General features: G+C 45.5%; 1 protein-coding gene across 3 annotated transcripts in view; it reads left to right on the forward strand.

The window, feature by feature from the left end:
• Positions 1-7,404, forward strand: part of PDGFD (platelet derived growth factor D) — a 211,417-nt gene extending 204,013 nt beyond the window's left edge. For all 3 annotated transcript variants that reach the window (XM_006729210.3, XM_006729211.3, XM_081799580.1), the window contains exon 7: positions 5,270-7,404. In XM_006729210.3, coding sequence (XP_006729273.1) covers positions 5,270-5,395 — 126 coding nt within the window. In that variant the 3' untranslated portion in view covers positions 5,396-7,404. The remainder of the gene's footprint in view (positions 1-5,269) is intronic.
• Positions 7,405-18,066: the final 10,662 nt, after the last annotated feature.

The raw sequence follows: 18,066 nt of genomic DNA on the forward strand, positions 1-18,066 counted from the left end.
CTTTGCCATACGGGAGGCAGCCTGGGGCCCTGGGGGTTCCTCACTTCATCCCCACAATAACCCACAATTTCAGGTTCCCAGGCAGACCTGAAGTTACATGGCATCCATTAACTGTTACACTATCCTACCCCCCAGATCTTACCTTAACTGACATTACGTGAAGAATGTAAGCAAATTGGTGATGGAAGTGCTAGGTCAATGTAAAGGAATAAAGATAGGATGGGAACAGTTAATGTTGATGGAAAAGTTCACTCACGCAGCAGTGATAACACTGACGCTTAGCTCACGGGGATACTGGACAAAGGCTAAAGACTGGAAAGCCCAGAACAGATGTGGGTGGAGTTTTCGGAGAGGTCTGGCTTCCTTGCAGCCTCGATGACTCCCCGAGTGAATGGACCCTGCATTTAAGTACAACTGAATGTGCGCATTCTTTCCCTTCTAGACCTAGCTTCCTGCCGTCGCTTCGCAAACCTGCCTTGGGGTGTGCTCCCTCTCAGGTAGACAAGACCATTTGTGACATGAATGGTCCTCCATGCTAATCCCATGCTCTGAAGTTGGTTCCCCGTTAACCTTCCATTACGTTTTCTGCAGTGGGTAGTCATGAGCCCTGTACGGTGCTGTCAAAGTTATGGACTGCATAAAAAAGGTTGGACTGCAGCTGGGTGCACCCTGCAGTAACCCCAGAGTGCTCCCAGAAAACGTAATGTCTCCAGAGAGCAAGATTGCATTTTCAGTACTCATGAGCGTTTTACGGACCCTGACTCTAATCCCAGCCTTTGGTCCCCCGCAGACTTCTTTGTCCAGGGAAGCATTGCTAAACTGTGTCATCGGGGTCTTTCTTACCAAGTACCCTATCTTATGACCTGCAGTCAGCCCTTCCGCTAGGACGCTCTGCGTCTACTGGGGCTGCTGCAAGTTCAGTAATTACCCAGGCAGAAAATAATGTGTTATCCCTTCTCAAGATGTTTTTGCTTGTAATCACCTAGGTTTCAGAGAAATGGACTAGCAGCCCTTAATAATCTAAACTCTCCGCACATTTTTCATAAAGCCTAGAAGCATGGAAAAATTCAAAATGGAGGCAAAACTAGGAGGATTTTTTTTTTTTTTTATTTAAGATCAGAAACTATGCATCTGGACTACCACTTGCTTTAGAAGTTGGGGAGAATCTTAAATAAACTCTTAATGATTCCAGCTTATACAATGCATTTGTCCTGAAATATGTGTTTTTGTTCCTACGTCAGCCATTAATCTGAGAACTATTACAAGGCCTTAACAACCTTTTTCTTTATATTCCCAATAAAGAAGAACCCAACTCAACAAATAGCTTTTCTGCCTAGTATTGTTTTATTAGTGTAATAGCTTTATGGCAATGATTCATTCAGTGGTTTATTGGCAACGAGGCGAGTAACCAAGGTGAAATATTTTCTGTGATGTGGTAATTTGCAGACCGAGCATCTTTGACTTTGTGTAGTGTTGATGAAAGCCTCCAGCCGGCTTAGTCATTGTCCAATTAGTAAAAGTCAACTTTGCCTGGCTTCGTGTGGTTTTCCAGGTGGTGGAGAGGGTTCAGGATTTCCATCTCCGTCCACAGGTAAAAAGAAATGGCTGGCTGCTTGTCGGTGGATTTTATTTCAGGGTGTGCTCACAGCTGTGAACCCTAGCTGGGAAAATAGGAAAGCATTTTGGGATGGTCCTATTAGTAAGTGTCCTTCGGCAGCTGTAATTAATTCCTTCCCTTTGAAAGTGACCAGATAACCTATAACCAGCCAGTTTGCCTTCCCAGATAAAGGCTTTTCATTTCTCTTTTAACTTTCCATGCTCTCTCAAGTCAGCTTTGCTTTCTTCCTCCTTTCAATGCTGTGTACCTGAACCTAAGACTATTACATGGTCTGAAAGCTTTGAACATCAGTGCTGTGATCAGCCAGGAAAACAGCGCAATTTCCACTTTGTTCGAACAGTGCTTTCCGGTCTTGTCTGGGAAAGTGTCTGCCAATTCATTTTTCTCTTCTTATCAGCAAAACACATCTATACTGTGCTCATGTTGCTTAATATAAAACACAGGGAAAATCCCTGAACAATCAGGAGACCAGTTAGAAGACCTGCTGGGGCTCTGCGCTCATCCCACCTCACACTCTTTTGTTTGCCATCAAATGAGAAAGCAGATTGCCAGAGCCCTGAGTGTCCAGGGGCCGGTCATCACCACTCATTAGGCTTTCATAGCAGCCTTATGCTTATCATATGCTCATCGTCTTAGGAGTCATTTCCCCCCCCTGCATCTGCATACCCCCCAAATCTGGTTTACATAGAATCTTGGACAACAGTGACTAATGCATATTGGAGAAATTCTCGGAGAAGCTGTAGGACTCAAACCTCTAACACCTTCCAAGGCACTCCGACCAAATATAGCCCAGCTGGACTTGCTGATCCGTCATGGGCGGGGCTATTCAGTACCCCAAAATGTCAGACATTCTTCAACCCTTATTGTTGGGTGGTTTTTTTGGGGAGGAGTAGTTTTCGTTTTTGGTTTTTTACTTATTTTTTTCATGAAGAAGCCACATCTTTTTTCCCCTGTAATTCCCTGCAAGAGAGACCACGGGAGCCACACACAGAAGGCAGATGCCATTGTGATTCTGCTCTTAGTACTTTAAATCTTCTTCCCAAATTGTGAAATCGTTAAAAGTGGCCCCACACGTGGGGCACTTATTTTGGCCTCTGCTTTACTTCCTAGCTTGTGTGTCTGTCCCCTGTGTTTGTTGGAGGTGCAGGGAGGGAGGTAATGAGAGGAGATGCAGGGAGGAGGTGAAAAGGAGAGAACAGGAGTGTTCACTTCTCCGTTGGCGCCACCACCCACCCAGGGGGTGCTTCTTCACCAGCTGCTATGTTCGCAACATGCTACTGAGCCATACAAACATCAGTACCCATTTCGTAGGTGAGCTTATCCACAGGGGGTCAAATTCTAGTGCCAACTGTGTAACTTTGGGCAAGTAGCTTAATCTCTCTCCTTACGTATGAAAATTAGAAAAGTACCTAATAGTGTTGCAGGAAAGCCCAAGTAGTATTTGCAAAGTCACTTTCAACAGTGTGTGGCTTCTAGTAAATACTCAATATTAGTAGTAGTTTCTGCTATCCTTGCCTTCGAAGCACTTATAATCCAATGAATAGAGAGAATACAAAATAAATCGGGTGAATTGTGCAATACATGTTGTTGAAGGAGAAAAAGAGAACAACAGAATTAGCTCTCAGAACTGCCGTTTGGACTAGTTCACCGACAGCAGATACTTTTGAGTCTTTGTGCCTCTGGCATGAACCCTCGTCGGGTGCCCCTTTCCGCCCCCACTGTGTACTCATAAACATTCTTTTGAAGCTCTGCTACACGTGGGAATCCATGTCCCACTCCGTGTTAGCAGAGACCAGACCCCGTAGCTTGATTGAACATGGAACAAACGAGGTGCTTTATTCTCCTCTTCGCTGGGGCCCCCACGGCCCAGCCTGGCTACACAAAGGGGTACAAAGTGCTGAGGGCTCTGAACCTGCTTTTCCTAGTCGATGGTTTTGGTCTGTTTGTGACTCAAGACAGGTAATGATGTGAGGAGGAGCAAATTGCTGGGAAGAGAATTCATAGTCAAGAGTCGGAAGAATGCCAGGAAAAGTCTTGTAGACTCTAAAGCAAGATTTTGCCACAGACCAGAGTATGCCAGCCAAAGCATCTCAGTCCCCACTCCAGTTCCCATGTGGAGCCTGACGCCCTTTGGAGACACAAAAGGAAATCATAGGCACATCGAAGAGGCGTTGGTCCCAGCGTGCTGGGACCCTAGCGGACAGAGCTCTGTGTGCGAGTCGAAGTGGCCAGAAGACCCCGCACAAGGCACACGGCCTCCTTGAGGGTCTCAGTCCTCCCGTCTATAAAATGCGGATAAGGATACATCCTCTACTAGGTGACAAGGTTTGTCGCAGGGCAAAAGAAATAATGTGTCTGTGCAAATCCTTTGAAAAGTATAAAATACAACATCATTGTATGGTAGCGCCTGCTGGAGTTTAGAGTCTGAAAGGAAAAAAGAAAAAAGTCAAAAGTAAAGGCTAACAGGAACCTAAGAACATACGGAAGAGAAGCAGTTAAACCGACCAGAGAGTATCTGTGATAGTGCATACATGATTTCCCAAGTAATTGTGTCTGAGATGAGTAATGTTTGATTTCAGCGAAGGCCACAGCAGGGAAGAAGTTAGCTTCCATGTAAACTTATAAAATTAGGTTTCAACTTAGATTTTTTGTAAGTTTTTATTTAAATTCCAATGTGTTAACCTACAGTGTAATATTAGTTTCTGGTGTACAGTGTAGTGATTCAACACTCCCATAGATCACCTGGTGCTCATCACGACAGGTGCACTCCTTCATCCCCAGCACCTGTTCCCCCATCCCCCCACCCCCTCCCCTCTGGCCACCATCAGTGTGTTCTCTGTAGTTCAGAGTCTGCTTCTTGACTTTTCTTTCTCTCTCTTTTTCTCCTTTGCTCATTTGTTTTGTTTCTTAAATTCCACATATGAGTGAAATCATATGGTATCTGTTTTTCTCTAACTTATTTCCCTTAGCATGATACTCTGTAGCTCCATCCATGTCATTATAATCAACTTATTAATTCAAAAAATTAAGGATATGCTTTATGAAGAAATGCTGTACTGATACACAGATCAATGTAGAAGATTTTAGTGGAGCTGGTCTGTTTTGAATTGTAAAAGGTATTATGTATTAACAAATGTATAAGAACATAAACACATTTTCACCTAATTATGCCCAGTAATCACCTTCATCATGGCAAAAATATTTTACATTAACCAAACATTTAGCCACAGCAGCATATTATGTTCATGACTTTATTCATTGTTCTAAGGAGTAATCAATGCTCGGTATTGTATTTATCCATAACATATGCTCTGTTCAGAAGAATGTTTATGACAGTATTTGGAGCAACACTCAGCACAAAACAGGCCCTTTGAAAGCTATCGATAAGTGCCTGCCAGGACCCCTGAGCTCGTCTTGGTACTGCAGGCTCGTAATGTAGGACGTGTTACTCTGTGGTCAGCAGACCACTCTACCCACGTCAGGAAGCTGGTGATTGTAAAAACATTTACATGAGTGCATCATAATAGCAAGCCCAGAGTTCCCATTGGCTTCTCAAAAGGTTGGGAACCAGTTGTCATAAAGAGCATAAGGGGTATCTAGTTGTGCTAAACTCTCAGGGCTTTCTAACAGGAGATATGCTTCTCGTCCTAGGTATTAAAGTTTGAACCTGGCCATTTCAAGAGGAGGGGCAGAACAAAGCACATGGCTCTCGTTGACATCCAGTTGGATCATCATGAACGCTGTGACTGCATTTGCAGCTCACGACCGCCTCGATAATAGAATGTGCACGTACTTACGCTGAGCATGAATGAATCTTTAGTTTAAGGAGGGTGTGGTAAGAGACCCTTTTCCCACCAGCAACCGAACTTAACTACTAGCCTGCAAAGCAATGAATACAAATGGTTGCTGAGTTTCAACCTAGCTTTGTTAGCCATGGCAAGTAGAAAGGTATATCATCAACTTCTATATCCCAGAATATAGGATTGCATTTAATAATAGTGTCGGAGAATATGTACATGTATCTATACATACGTATATATTCTCATGTCTATGTGTAAATACATCAAATGGTTTATTCAGTGTATACAACCAGATACACCAGAGCTGACATATGGTGGAGTTATTTAGACCCTTAAAATCTTTTGACTAATTCAGGGACATATTAAATAGATGAAACATGGCCTTGGAAGACTCAGAAGATTATTTTGTTTATTTTTAAATTCGAATCACAAAACAATCTTGGATCTTGCTCTTTTAAAGAAAACACCTTGTATATTAAAAGCCAATAAATTAGCTTTTCTTATATAAACATCTTAATTATATAAAAAAAGGAAAACTATGGTTTCTGGGGAAAAGGCACAGACCGTTTTTCCCATGGGACGCACTACATGCTTACCTATGTAGACAATAATTACCTATCTCCAGAAGCATGCCATAATAATATAGATGCTTTAGAAATTAAGTCATTAAGTCTTCTTTTTATGCATTTTGCTGAGGCATGCAAATTCACTTAACACCTGTCTCAAAAAAATTTCTCAGAAGGTTTATTATTATAATCCTCCCAGAGACAATTTATTAACTGTAGCAGAATTTTTAATTGTTTCATTCTGAAAACCCCTCCACAGAAGTAACTCCTTTTAGAAAATGGCATGGGGACTCTGTATGAGCCTTTCAAAATAGTGTTCGTTGAAAGATTTGGATAGTTGAAAGTAAGAACAGTGAACACAGAAATATTAACAGAACTGGAAATCGGATGGAATATTTGATTGGATCATATTTAATAATGGGTCCAAAACTCTCCAAAAAACGTGGATTTACAATGGCATTTAAATTTGGCAAGAATCATGAATTATTTATAGCCTAAAAGCTTTTGTGTATTAAAACCACCCGATTTTATTGATGTACATTCCTAATCGTACCCTCACTCACCATTCTGAATTCCTGTTTCTGAACTAAGTGAAATCAGATCTGGGGTCTGTGGTTCTCTCCAGATCTGTGGAGCTTGTTCTAAGAAGCTGTCCTGCAAGTTACAGGAACACAAATTTGGCCTCTCTCCACCACTAGAAACCTTGAGTTCGCATCGGCAGTCATTCTTGGTATTTAAGGTCATTTTCCCTCCCTGGCTCCTCAGTGTCTATTGGAAAGGAGATACTCCCGGAGTAGGAGGTGATTCATCATTCTCCGAAGCAAGGCTCTTGGGAGAGAGCACCACTGAAATCCAGATAGCTCCAGGGCTACTCAGAGAGAGTTCCAGTTTTCCTGCTGCCTTGAAACAAAAAGAGAGCCGATTTCTTCCATGAGTCTAGGTCCCTAGTGACTAGAACCAGTTTGAGTGAGGGGTGTGTGATGCGGTCTGGGTAAGCCCCGGGGCTCAGATGCTTGGACTTCAAAGCATTGGCCACGTTCTCTACCATCCTTCATCGTATCCTCCTTTCCTCTCCGCTCTTTGAGACAAAAGGCCATTGCTTATTGAAGATGGGAAACTTCCCTAGAAGGGCCCAGTGTTCTGACCGCAGGGAGTGAGTGGTGAAATCACTGTCTTGTTCAGCTGTCCAGAATCCCAGAGCACAGTCAGAAATAGCCAAAGCAGAGGCCCTCACCGTCAGGGACCTCCTTGTCCCCTTCACGAGCACGTGCAAGTTTACCGTGAAAACGTCGGCGTGGGTGCCCAAATCAAAATGTGTGTCACCTCTCTGGCTTGTGCAGCTCACGTCGTAGCTGTAAGTATGAAAAATTAGAGTGTTCTACCCCAATTTTCAATAAACCTTCCAGGCTGCAATAACCAGGATGGTTTTCGGCTAAAGCCCTATCTGTACTTTTTATTTATTAGCTGAAATGTAAGCAGGCATATTCACTCACTTTTCTTTCTTCTTTCCTGAGGGTTTTATTAAAACGTCTCCCTTGGTTATCTGTTATCTATTGCACTTGCAACATGTAGCCAATAAATCTGTTTCATTGCCATCAAAGGAATAAAAAAGCTCGCCGTACAAATTACATTCCAAAACAAACCCTAATCAATCCGCATTTCTGCATGGCTCACTCACCTGGAATAATGCCTTTCATTCAATATGTTCTTATAGGGCAGAACACTTTCATGAGTGGAATTTGTTATGTTTTTTGTCATATCGGTAACACGCGGCTTTTTCCTCTCGCAGCATTTTTCTATAGCAAATGTAATATGGCTCTTATCTTCATGAAAAATATATATTGCTTTTGAACAAAACTACTCCATTATTTAGTTCCCAATTGCAGTTTTAAAAGGTATACAGCGTTACGACCTTACTTTCACCAATGCATGCAGCTATTTGGGATGACAGGATGGGGTGATGGCTGAGGGCTTGGTTTGAGGAAGTAGGACCGGCGCGAACCTTGTCCCCTAGCAACAGGCTTTTGCTCAGTCTCTGTCCCGGAGCTGGGCAGCCGGCGGGACTTGAGGTCTCGCGGTCTTGTTGTTGCTATTTGTGCCTCTGACTGTTTGCCCGCGGGCCTTTTAACAAAATACAGTCGCCTCTGACATTCCTCACTGAAGAGAGTTCACAGGCTGTCTCTTCCTTAGGGGCCTGACATCAGTACCATCCCGACTCATTTCCCTTTTGTCTGCCCTGGAAGTCTTTCTAGATGGGCCCCCCAGCCGGAGGGGGAGTGCTCCCAGCTCAGGGAGGCCAGAGAGGGGCTGCGAGCCTATGGACTTTGATGTACGATCAGGGGACGGGGGCACGGGGACACGGAGTGTAAAGAGAGCTCTGCTCACTGCAAGAATTTGAGCTTTTGCTTGCAGCTTGGTCTTCATCATTGTCCTACCTGAGGCTGGACAGGAGCTGATCCATGTTGGCTGAAACTCGGCCACTTCGTGGAGTGAGCGGTTTCTGGTTGTTCAGGGAAAGGGAGTAGAGACGTGTATTCTGTGCCAAGAATCAATTTTACCATCGGAAATACCAGCTAACGTGTGAGTCAAAGTGTGGGTAAGGACAGGAAGGAAGGAATCAAATAATGCTGTGCATGGTTGTTAATTCGGATAACTTGGTTTTCATGATTTTTATATAAAAATCCAAGTTATCTGAATATATATATATGTATACAATTATCTGAATATATATACAAGTTATCTGAATATATATATATCTGTATCTGTGTGTGTGTGTACACACAGTATCTTAATGCAGATACCTTAATCATCTTATGTTATTTCCTGAAGTATACATGTGTCCAGTTTTACTCCAAGAACAACTTTACAGATGTCCAAATTGTTCATATCCTCCCAGGGTCCTCAGGTAGAATATTAAATTAAAATTCATAGATTGGTATTCATGCCTGAAATCCCAGGAAGTACAGTTCTGTTTATTGACAGCTCTGATCAAATATGCTGGAAGAGAGAATATTTATAATTCACTGGTTTTTATTGACATCCGCTTAAATTGTGTTGTTTTTAAAGATCAAGTTAAGGACCTGCCGCCCTGGGATGGGAGGGGGTGTCTCCTGAGTGTCGGGGGGGCGACATCACCAAGGGGAATGAATGATTCGCCTCATTTAAGACTTCATGCTTGCCCTTCAGGTTACAGTCCAGAATTTGCAAGTTAACTTGTATCTTTTTTAAATAAAGTTCATTTATATAGAGATCTGTAAAAATTCTTTAGCAGACCCCATTAGAAGAGAGTGGGGCCGTACTTCACGTAGCATGTTATGGGCCAAGAAACCTTCATTTTCCAATAAAACCATTTGACTTCTTAATTATTTTTTTTATTTTATTTTTAAAGATTTTTGTTTATTTATTCATGAGAGACACAGAGAAAGAGAGAGAGAGGCAGAGGGAGAAGCAGGCTCCCAAGGAGCAGGGAGCCCGATGCGAGGCTCGATCCCAGGACCCCGGGATCATGACCTGAGCCGAAGGCAGACGCTTAACCATCTGAGCCACCCAGGCGCCCCTGACTTCTTAATTATTTTAAACTGTTGGATACAGGCTGCCAGGTTTAGTGGCCAGGAACCAAACATTAAGATTACTCTTGGATTCCATTTATATTTTACATAATTCCTATAATATAGATTCTCTTTTAAGAACATATTCTGGGTCATGTTCTCTAACCTCCACCTCTCTGGTTGAGGTCATATTACAAATTCATTCTCTTCTGGTATCTTCTGGCCTTTCTCTTCTCCCTGTGACCCCCACATTCCTTTTTTTCCCACCAGTCTCTACCCACCAATCTTAGGGTCAGAGAGAATCAGGATCAGCGTCTGCTTTGGGAAGGCACAGGAGGTGGGGGCCATTCAAGGAGACCAGGAGAGCAAATGGTTTCCCAAGGGAGCACTTCATAGGCTTAGAGTGCCAACTGTTAAGAAATCACTGGTTTTTGTGAGTTGAGCACACCAAATGAATGTTTGCCATTATTGTCCATTTTGGTACAAACTTCAGAATGTGGTGGTGGATATTTATTGACTTCTATCAAAGGATACCTAGTCACCATCAATATGGGGAAAACTGACTAAATTAAATGTTTCATTAGTTCATTGAACAACAAAATGTATAAAAACACACTGTGTATCAGGATTGCTTTGGGGTCAAAATACAAGGTCTACAACAAAGGATAAAAGTAGAGACAGATACTCTAGGGGGGATAAACAAGAAGAACAAAGATCTCCCAGCAAAAATGCATGAGGGAAACATGGGCCTTTCAAAGAATGAAAAGTAACGTGGCCAGAAGGAATCACAATTGGTGGTAAGTTTGAGAAGGCAGAAAAGCAGCTGGTTACACAAAGTCTTGTGTGGATGGCTAACAAAGTCCTATCCTACATGGAGGAGAGGAAGCCATGGGGGCTTTTAAGCATAGTGGGGCTGCAAGCGTCACAATGCGTCAGAGAGAACATTAAAAGGTCTTGGGTACAGTGACCAGCCGACCACTTTCTGGACCTGTTTCCTCATTCACAAAATCAGAAGGGTAAGATAGAGGCTTTCCAACAGGACATTTCTGCATTTTGGAAATGGCAACCTGCAGGAAGGATGGGGTTGGGAATGTGAATTATAAAGCCCCTCAGAGTTCTTGGGACGAGACGTCAGAGACAGGAGGAGTGTAGGCCCCATGTGGTTGTGGGGGCTCTGCACTGCAACTTCCAGAAGGTGGGCTGGGACTGCCAGGAAAGTTAACAGGAGGATTCAGAGGTCTTAATGACTCAATTGAGGAGAGCAGTGCAGGCTCAGGGCATGTCCTAGAGGAAGAAGACCTGTGAGCTGGACTTTTGAGAGTATTCTCCACAGAACGCTAGGGAGGCAGGAAGAAGAGGCTAATTTTGAGAGAAGAGATCACAGTTGTCTCAAGAGCCAGGGCTTGTGACAATGACTGGGAGTCATCCTTAGAGGAGCAAAGCTGAACCCACAAGAAAGAAGATAAATAACAGAACCTGAAGGACACCCGTAACTACAGAGAAGACGAAAAAAGAGGAATTCGCAAAGCTCACAAGTAAGTGTTCCAAAATGGGGTAAAAACTGAGGACTGGTTAAGTGTCTGGCATGTGCCAGACATAACAGATTTGGAAAACAATAAAACAGCCACGTTTTCTGCCCTTATCAAACTAGAGAAGGGATGGTAGATATTAAATAAATAATCCATTGTATTTGTGAAAAGCAAAAGCATGAGGTGAGATGACATTAAAAGGTAGAACTTCCATCAGGGGAGGGAAGGGATTCCTTAAGAAATGGTCATTTCCTGGAGACATTAGAGCAGGAACAGAAATTTGAAGAAATGTTAGCCAGCAGGAAAGTGGAAGGAGACTGTGGTATTATTAGAAATGAAAATAAACTTGTGACTCGATTAGAGAAGTATTTTGAATTTTTAATTGACCACAGTTGATTTGGATTGGGTGTTGAGAAGGAGGTGGAGGAGGATGCCAGGGATTTTTCTAGGGCTTCTGGCATAACAAACTGGGCAGATAGAGATGCCATTTATTGAGATGGGGGCCCGGAAAGAAGAAGAGATTTGTGGTAGATCAAGAACTCAATATGAGACAATAATGGCAAACCGTCTTTGACGTACTCAGTCGGAGATACTAGGTCGGCAGTTAGGTCTGTGGGTCTGGAGCTCAGAAGAGGGTCTGGGAGTGAGATATAAGCTTGGGAGCTATCATAGCAACTAAAAGTTACAGGAATGGTTGAGTCACTTGGAGGAGGGGGAAGACCAAGGGGGAAAAGAATGACAGGACAATTGCAAGAGTATAAAAACAGCCTGGGTGGCAGGGGAAGAGATTGTTCCAAGGGGCTGGGCCTGTTTCATCAAGTATAGCAGAGAAAATGTAGCAGACGCCGACTGATTTACGTGCCCAGAAACACCCCTCCGGACACCTCCCCCCCATGCCTTTTCGGGGAAAAGCTGCTTTATCTATGGCCCTGTGCAGAACTTGGTGCCGTGATGCCCAGCCCACTCCTGAAGCCACTGTGTGGCTGTTGAGCACCTAGAATGTGGCTGTAGGCTGAAGACGTCTTCGTTGTACTAACTTAAACTGATTTACATTTAAGTATGAACGGCCACACATGAATAGTGGCTACTGCATCAGACAGAGCAGCTCTGGACTTGAGGCATCACCCACAGACTTGCAGCCAAAGTAACATTTCACGGAACGACACACACACATCTCAGCTGAATATCCAGGGTAGCGGCACCTGACCCAAACTAGGACCTAAGTCTTTCTCACGATATATGGAACTGAGCAGAAATTCAGATAGTCTCCCGGGTTGCTGGGATGGTAAGACGTAAACATCAATGGCTATTGGCACCACACTGCTTCCACATGGACCAGAAAGCCCAGAGAAGGTCCCGCGACAAGACAAAGGAAGGGGAAGAATGACACCAGGGTGGGGCGCCTGGGTGGCTCAGTTGGTTAAGCGACTGCCTTCGGCTCAGGTCATGATCCTGGAGTCCCGGGATCAAGTCCCGCATCGGGCTCCCTGCTCGGCAGGGAGTCTGCTTCTCCCTCTGACCCTCCCCCCTCTCATGTGCTCTCTCTCTCAAATAAATAAATAAAAAATCTTTAAAAAAAAAAAAAAAAAGAATGACACCAGGGTGGAGAAGTAGTGGGGGCGGAATCCCTGGTGTCCCTGGGTCCTGAGGTCTGGCCACATGCCACTCCTGGGTTCTCCAGGAATGTCTCGTGGAGAGGTGTGAATCCGAGGGTAATGTGCTGTGGATGGAAGAATTGTGTTGAAATAGAGGTTTTGAGTGAAAACCACTTGCAAGTGCAAAGGTCCTGAGGCAGAAACAAGTGAGTGATGGTATGAGGAGAAGCAAGAGGGCTAGGATATTGCAGAAGAAAACAGAAGTGAAAGAAGTATGCAGGGTTAATTCATATGGGTCTTTTAGGTCATGGCAAGGACTTTGGGTTCTCAATGTGTTGGGAGGTCCTCAAGGAGTTTTGACCAGGGGAGCAAATGTTAGGACAAATGGTTAAAAGGTCCATCACTATGTAGAGAGTTGACTGTGGGAAACCAGAGTAGAAGCTGATAGACCATCGGGGGCCACAGGCTCAGGAGGGAGAGGGAGGCTCGGTGGAGGAGGTGAGAGCAGACAGTTTCCTGATACCTAAAAAGCAAAGCTTTAAAAGTAGAGTGTGAGGGAGGGAGCAGGGTCAAGAATGTCTCCAGGGAGCATGGCCCCGACTCCCAGGTGGATGCTAGGACATTTCACCTCCCTGGGGAAGGTCCTGATACAGGAGGATTGGGGGTGGGAGTTTTCTTCAGACTTGCACAGTCTTTTATTAAATCCTAGAATCTGGAGTCCGGTTTTTTTCTTTTTTCTTTTTTAAAAGAAAAAGTTGATTTCTGGGTCTCCTGGGAAAGTATGCTCTCAATACATAGGAGTCAATCACTTTGCTGATTCACCTAAACCCCTATTTTGTTTAAAAAAAAAACTAATATTTTTCAGGTTAAATCTTATCTCAATACGAAATTCGATCTTGGTTATTACATAAAAGTGGAGGTTTGCGTGAGACAGATTACTTGTCCCTGTGTGTCAAATGAAGTGACCCTTGGGCATGATAGAAACTCTGACAAGAAGCAATGAATAGATGGACACGTTAGCTTTGCTGAGAAAGACAACTTTCACTCATCCTGAAGGAGAGAAAAGCCCAGACCAAATAGCAAGTGTATTAATTGGGGAAAAAAAAAAAGGAAAATGAGGAAATATTTTGGTCCACTATTTGCCAAAAAATGCATTCAGAAACAAACCAGAAATAATTCTCTGAATTCCACTCCAGCTCACCCTGCCTAGGCTCCACAGGAACTAAAGTCAGTTGCTGTTTTATCCTTAGGAGGAGGCGTATTCCTTCAGCAAACATTTTCAAGAAATATATGAACTTTTGCACAAGATCGGAGCAAATATGACTTTCCTTTTTCTTCTCATATAAATTAAAATAGACTAAGAGACACAGAGCTGTGAATAGTTCTCAATTTGATCTCAAAATAAAGGTGGCGAGCCAGAGTTTAATCATAATCGTGTTTTATGTCTAGAATGTAATGTGTCTAGAATAGATCTAGTGTTTTAATATTATACCTTTTCTCAGTGACTCAGTCGGCAATGATTTTTGAGAACCTACTATGTATCAGGCACCGTACGAGGCGCTGGGAATGCACCATGAGTAATACCATCTCAATTCCTGCCCTTGTAGTTCTTACCGGGTCACACGGATAGGTGGCAAAACTGATTACCCGAAGCAATTTCCAGAACCACTGTGATGGGGGCCTCTCCGCTCCCCCTGGAACAGGATTTCTCAAGCTCGGATCTGTCACCACGTGGCACTGGACGATTCTTCGTTGCGGGGGCTGTCCTGTGCTTTACAGGCTGTGTGGCCCCGTCTGGACTGCACGCACGAGAAGCCAGAACAGTCTTCCCGTTAGTGACAGTGCCAGATGTCCCCGGGGGAAGTCATTCGTCCTCGTGGGACCACCGCTGACCCGAGAACATGATCTTAGCCAGGAGATCCTAGCTTTCTCTGGGGTCTCCCGTTCATTCTGCAAAGTTGCCTTTCCCTAACGTTATTACTTAGAGATGAGATGGAGGACTAGGATAATGTGGAGGGGCCGGCCGGTACCCCTGGGCTGGACCTGGCTGAGAACGCGGCAGAACCCCTCCATCGGCTTTTGAAATATAAAGACAATCACTGTTTCTGATGACAAAACTATTAACTTCCAGGATATTATTCATTTATTCAACAGCAACAAAAAATCATTAAATGCCTACTCTCGTATATGCCAGGCACAGTTACAGGGACTGGGGACAGGGGACAAAACAGACCAAGATCCCTGTCCCTGAAGAGTTTATAATGACAGGAGGCAGATAAATAAGTAAGATGCACATACTTGTGAGACAGAAATAAGTGTTATGGCTACAGATAAAATCAGGGAAAGAGGGTCAGTGGTGGAGGGGAATTCTATTTTAGATAAGGTATTCATCTAAAGTAAAGGCCCAAAGGATATAAGGGAGAAAGCCATGGAAAGATCTGTAAAGAGTATTCCCTGCAGAATGGACAGTAAGTGCAAAGGCCCTGAGGTAGAAGCTTGCTTGGTGCGGGGCTGGAATGGCACCAGCTAGGTTGAGTGGTAGGAGATGAAGTTAGGAAGCTAATAGGAGCCAGATTTTATTGAGTCTTGTGGGCCATTATGAGGACACTAATTTATATTCCTAAGGATTGTTAGTGGGGTTCAACAAACATTTCAAATCGTCCTTCCAGGCACACTACATTACCCTGCTCCCTTAAAGTTAGGGGTGTGCTAGATTGGATGATCCCCCCCAGTCCTCACTCCTTCTCTGCATCTGCACACGTGTCCTGGCTTCACCTTGACTGTGGTTTTGGCCACGAGACTTGCTTCGGACAACAGGATGTAAGAGACGAGATGTAAGCAAGGTCTTGAGATGTGCCTGCCAAGCGAGGCTTGCCCTCCTGATCTTCTGCCGTCGCCATGAACAAAACGAAACAAACAAAACCCAAACACATGCCCGGCTCTGGTCCACTGACTCTAGGAGAGAATGAGAAACGTGTCAAAGAGGGCTCCCCCAGATGACGCGCAGCCGACCCCAGCGAGCCTGGTCTGCGCCAGCTGCCCGCACACGCGGGACAGGCGAAGGCTTCTTGCTGCGTGCCTCGGGGCCTGCAGGACAGCTCGGCCCCGGTTTGGCCAGTGGAGGGGAGGTGGGAGTGGAATCTTGGAAAGATACTGCCTGTCCCACCCCCCCGGTTTCCAGCTGCAGGGGTGATGGAAGCGCACAAGAGCCTCTGTCTCCCCGACTGTGGGAGCAGAGCCCTGGGACTCAGACTAGTTGTACCTCCTGAGAAATAGGAGCCTGCAGTAACCGGTTTCTGATTCTGCAGCATCACCTGGCCCGGCAGGCACAGGACGTCTCTACAGGATTCGAGGCGAGGCATCAGGGGATGTGACTCCTACGTAGACCTCGGCTCTGCTGAGAGCAGGCTGAGGCGGGTGGGGGGCCGAGGCTCAGAGACAGACTCGGAGGTGGTTACCACCACCACAGCACAGTGACGGCTGATGGGGACCCAGGCCCGTGGTGGCCGTGGGGAAGCTGACCCGGGCTCGGAGCCTGGGACGTTGGGGAACTAGCCCTGCAGGGACTTGGTGGTGGACAGGATGCGGTGGAGGAAGGACGGAGTCAAAGATGGCCCCAGGGTTTGGGGCGGAGTGGGGATGGGAGAGCCGCAGGGTCTGAGTTGGAGAGCTCTGTGGCGGGGGAGGGGAGGGGGGTCAGCACCCCTGTTGAGGGCAGGGACAGAGGGGGACAGCCAGTCCGGGGGCAGGGGCTGATCGTGATGCACAGACCGGGCTGGTGTTTAGAGCCAGGAGCCTGGATGACACCACGAGGGAGGTGACAGTAAGTAGAAGAGAGGCGTCAAGGGGTCAAGGGACAGGGACAGCCAGGAAGTTAGACGACGGTCTGACGAGTGTGTGGTCGCGCCGAACACCTTGCTGGTGTACCTTCAGCTCCTTTCTTCCAGGTCTCCACCTGGATCTCTGTCCCTGGAGGCACATCTGTTTTGTTGTCTGTTACTCTTTTTTTACTCGTACATTTGAAATATTTTTATCTGCGCAGGAGCATACAGGAGTAAATGGTTTCACTTGTTTCCAATTAGGTTCAAAACAGTTATTTTACTAACAAATATCCTTCAAAATAAAGATAATATGACATACCCTGGTGGATGAGCGTGAACAGCGCAGGAAAGAAAGGGAAAGAAAACTTCATAAAAACAAGTGAGCGCACCCACCGGCAGGTAGTGTGCTCCTTGGCTCCATCCTCCCCCCGGAAGCGCCGGGGGGAGGGGGCAGGTTCCTTTATTTACTTATGATTGAAGCGGAGTCGACACAGCGTTCTGTCATGTGCATGCGTACAACATGGTGACCGGACAAGTGTCTGTGTACGCGGTGCTCACCTCAAGCATAGCCACCCCACAGCGCTATCTCAACACCACGGACTGTGTTCCCTACGCTGTGCCTCGTATCCCGGGGACGGACTCATTCCCAGGAGGCTGATCCTAATGGAATGACCCCCGCGTCCTCCAGCGGATGGTCGGGTTTGGCTCCTGGGAAGGAGCCCTCACAGGAGATGAGGAAGGAGAGCATAGGATTACGTCAGTGGCTCTCTGCTTTAAAAATGCCTCAGAACCACCTACAAGGATGATTAAGCAGAGTGCTGGACCCCATCCTCAGAAGGTCTGATTCTTCTCTGATCCGTGGGTGAGAAAAGGTTTTGCATTTTAAGTTCCCAGGAGATGCTGATGCTGCTGGGCTGGGGACCACGCTTTGAGAACAACGGCATTAGGGTATGTGTCCCCTGCTTTCCTCCCTGTGAGATGGCTTCAGCCCGCTGGGACCCTCAGCAGAAGGTCACTGTTCCTCCAGGACTGGCCCATGCTACATGACTCAGTTTCCCCTGGAATTCCAGGAGCTTCCTCCTGCCCTCAACATCTCAAAGGTGGTGGCACTTCCCTCCTGATGGCCCCGAGCTCCTGGGGTATCACCTGTCCTTCCCCCACACCCTACTCATAACTTGGTCATTACTTTCTTTGGAAATACTTCCTCCTTGACTTACCCTAATCTGGGTGAGCCAGTGTCACCTGGGGACAAATGAATAAGCAATTTGAAAAGGCACACCTGGCCAATTGTGTCAAATGCTGCTGAAGGGATCAGCAGGATAAGGGTTTAGAAACAACCGTTGCATTCAGCATTTAGAGGCCACGATGGAATATTGGAGACAGAGGTCAAGCAGGGAGCATTTGAGAAAGAGTGGTAGGAGGTATATATCTGCAAATGAATCCAGTCCTCTTTAGGGTCCTCAGTCATATGAGGCCAATGACCAGGAGGCCTTCTGCCATCGGTGGGCCAATTTGCCAACGACGGAACCAGACATTCACACCTGGGAGGCATCCCACACCCCTGTTCTCCTAACATCAAGACAAGTCCA

The sequence above is a fragment of the Leptonychotes weddellii genome, chromosome 11, assembly GCF_054177405.1.
Source record: "Leptonychotes weddellii isolate Sample4059 chromosome 11, ASM5417740v2, whole genome shotgun sequence".
NCBI lineage: Eukaryota > Metazoa > Chordata > Mammalia > Carnivora > Phocidae > Leptonychotes > Leptonychotes weddellii.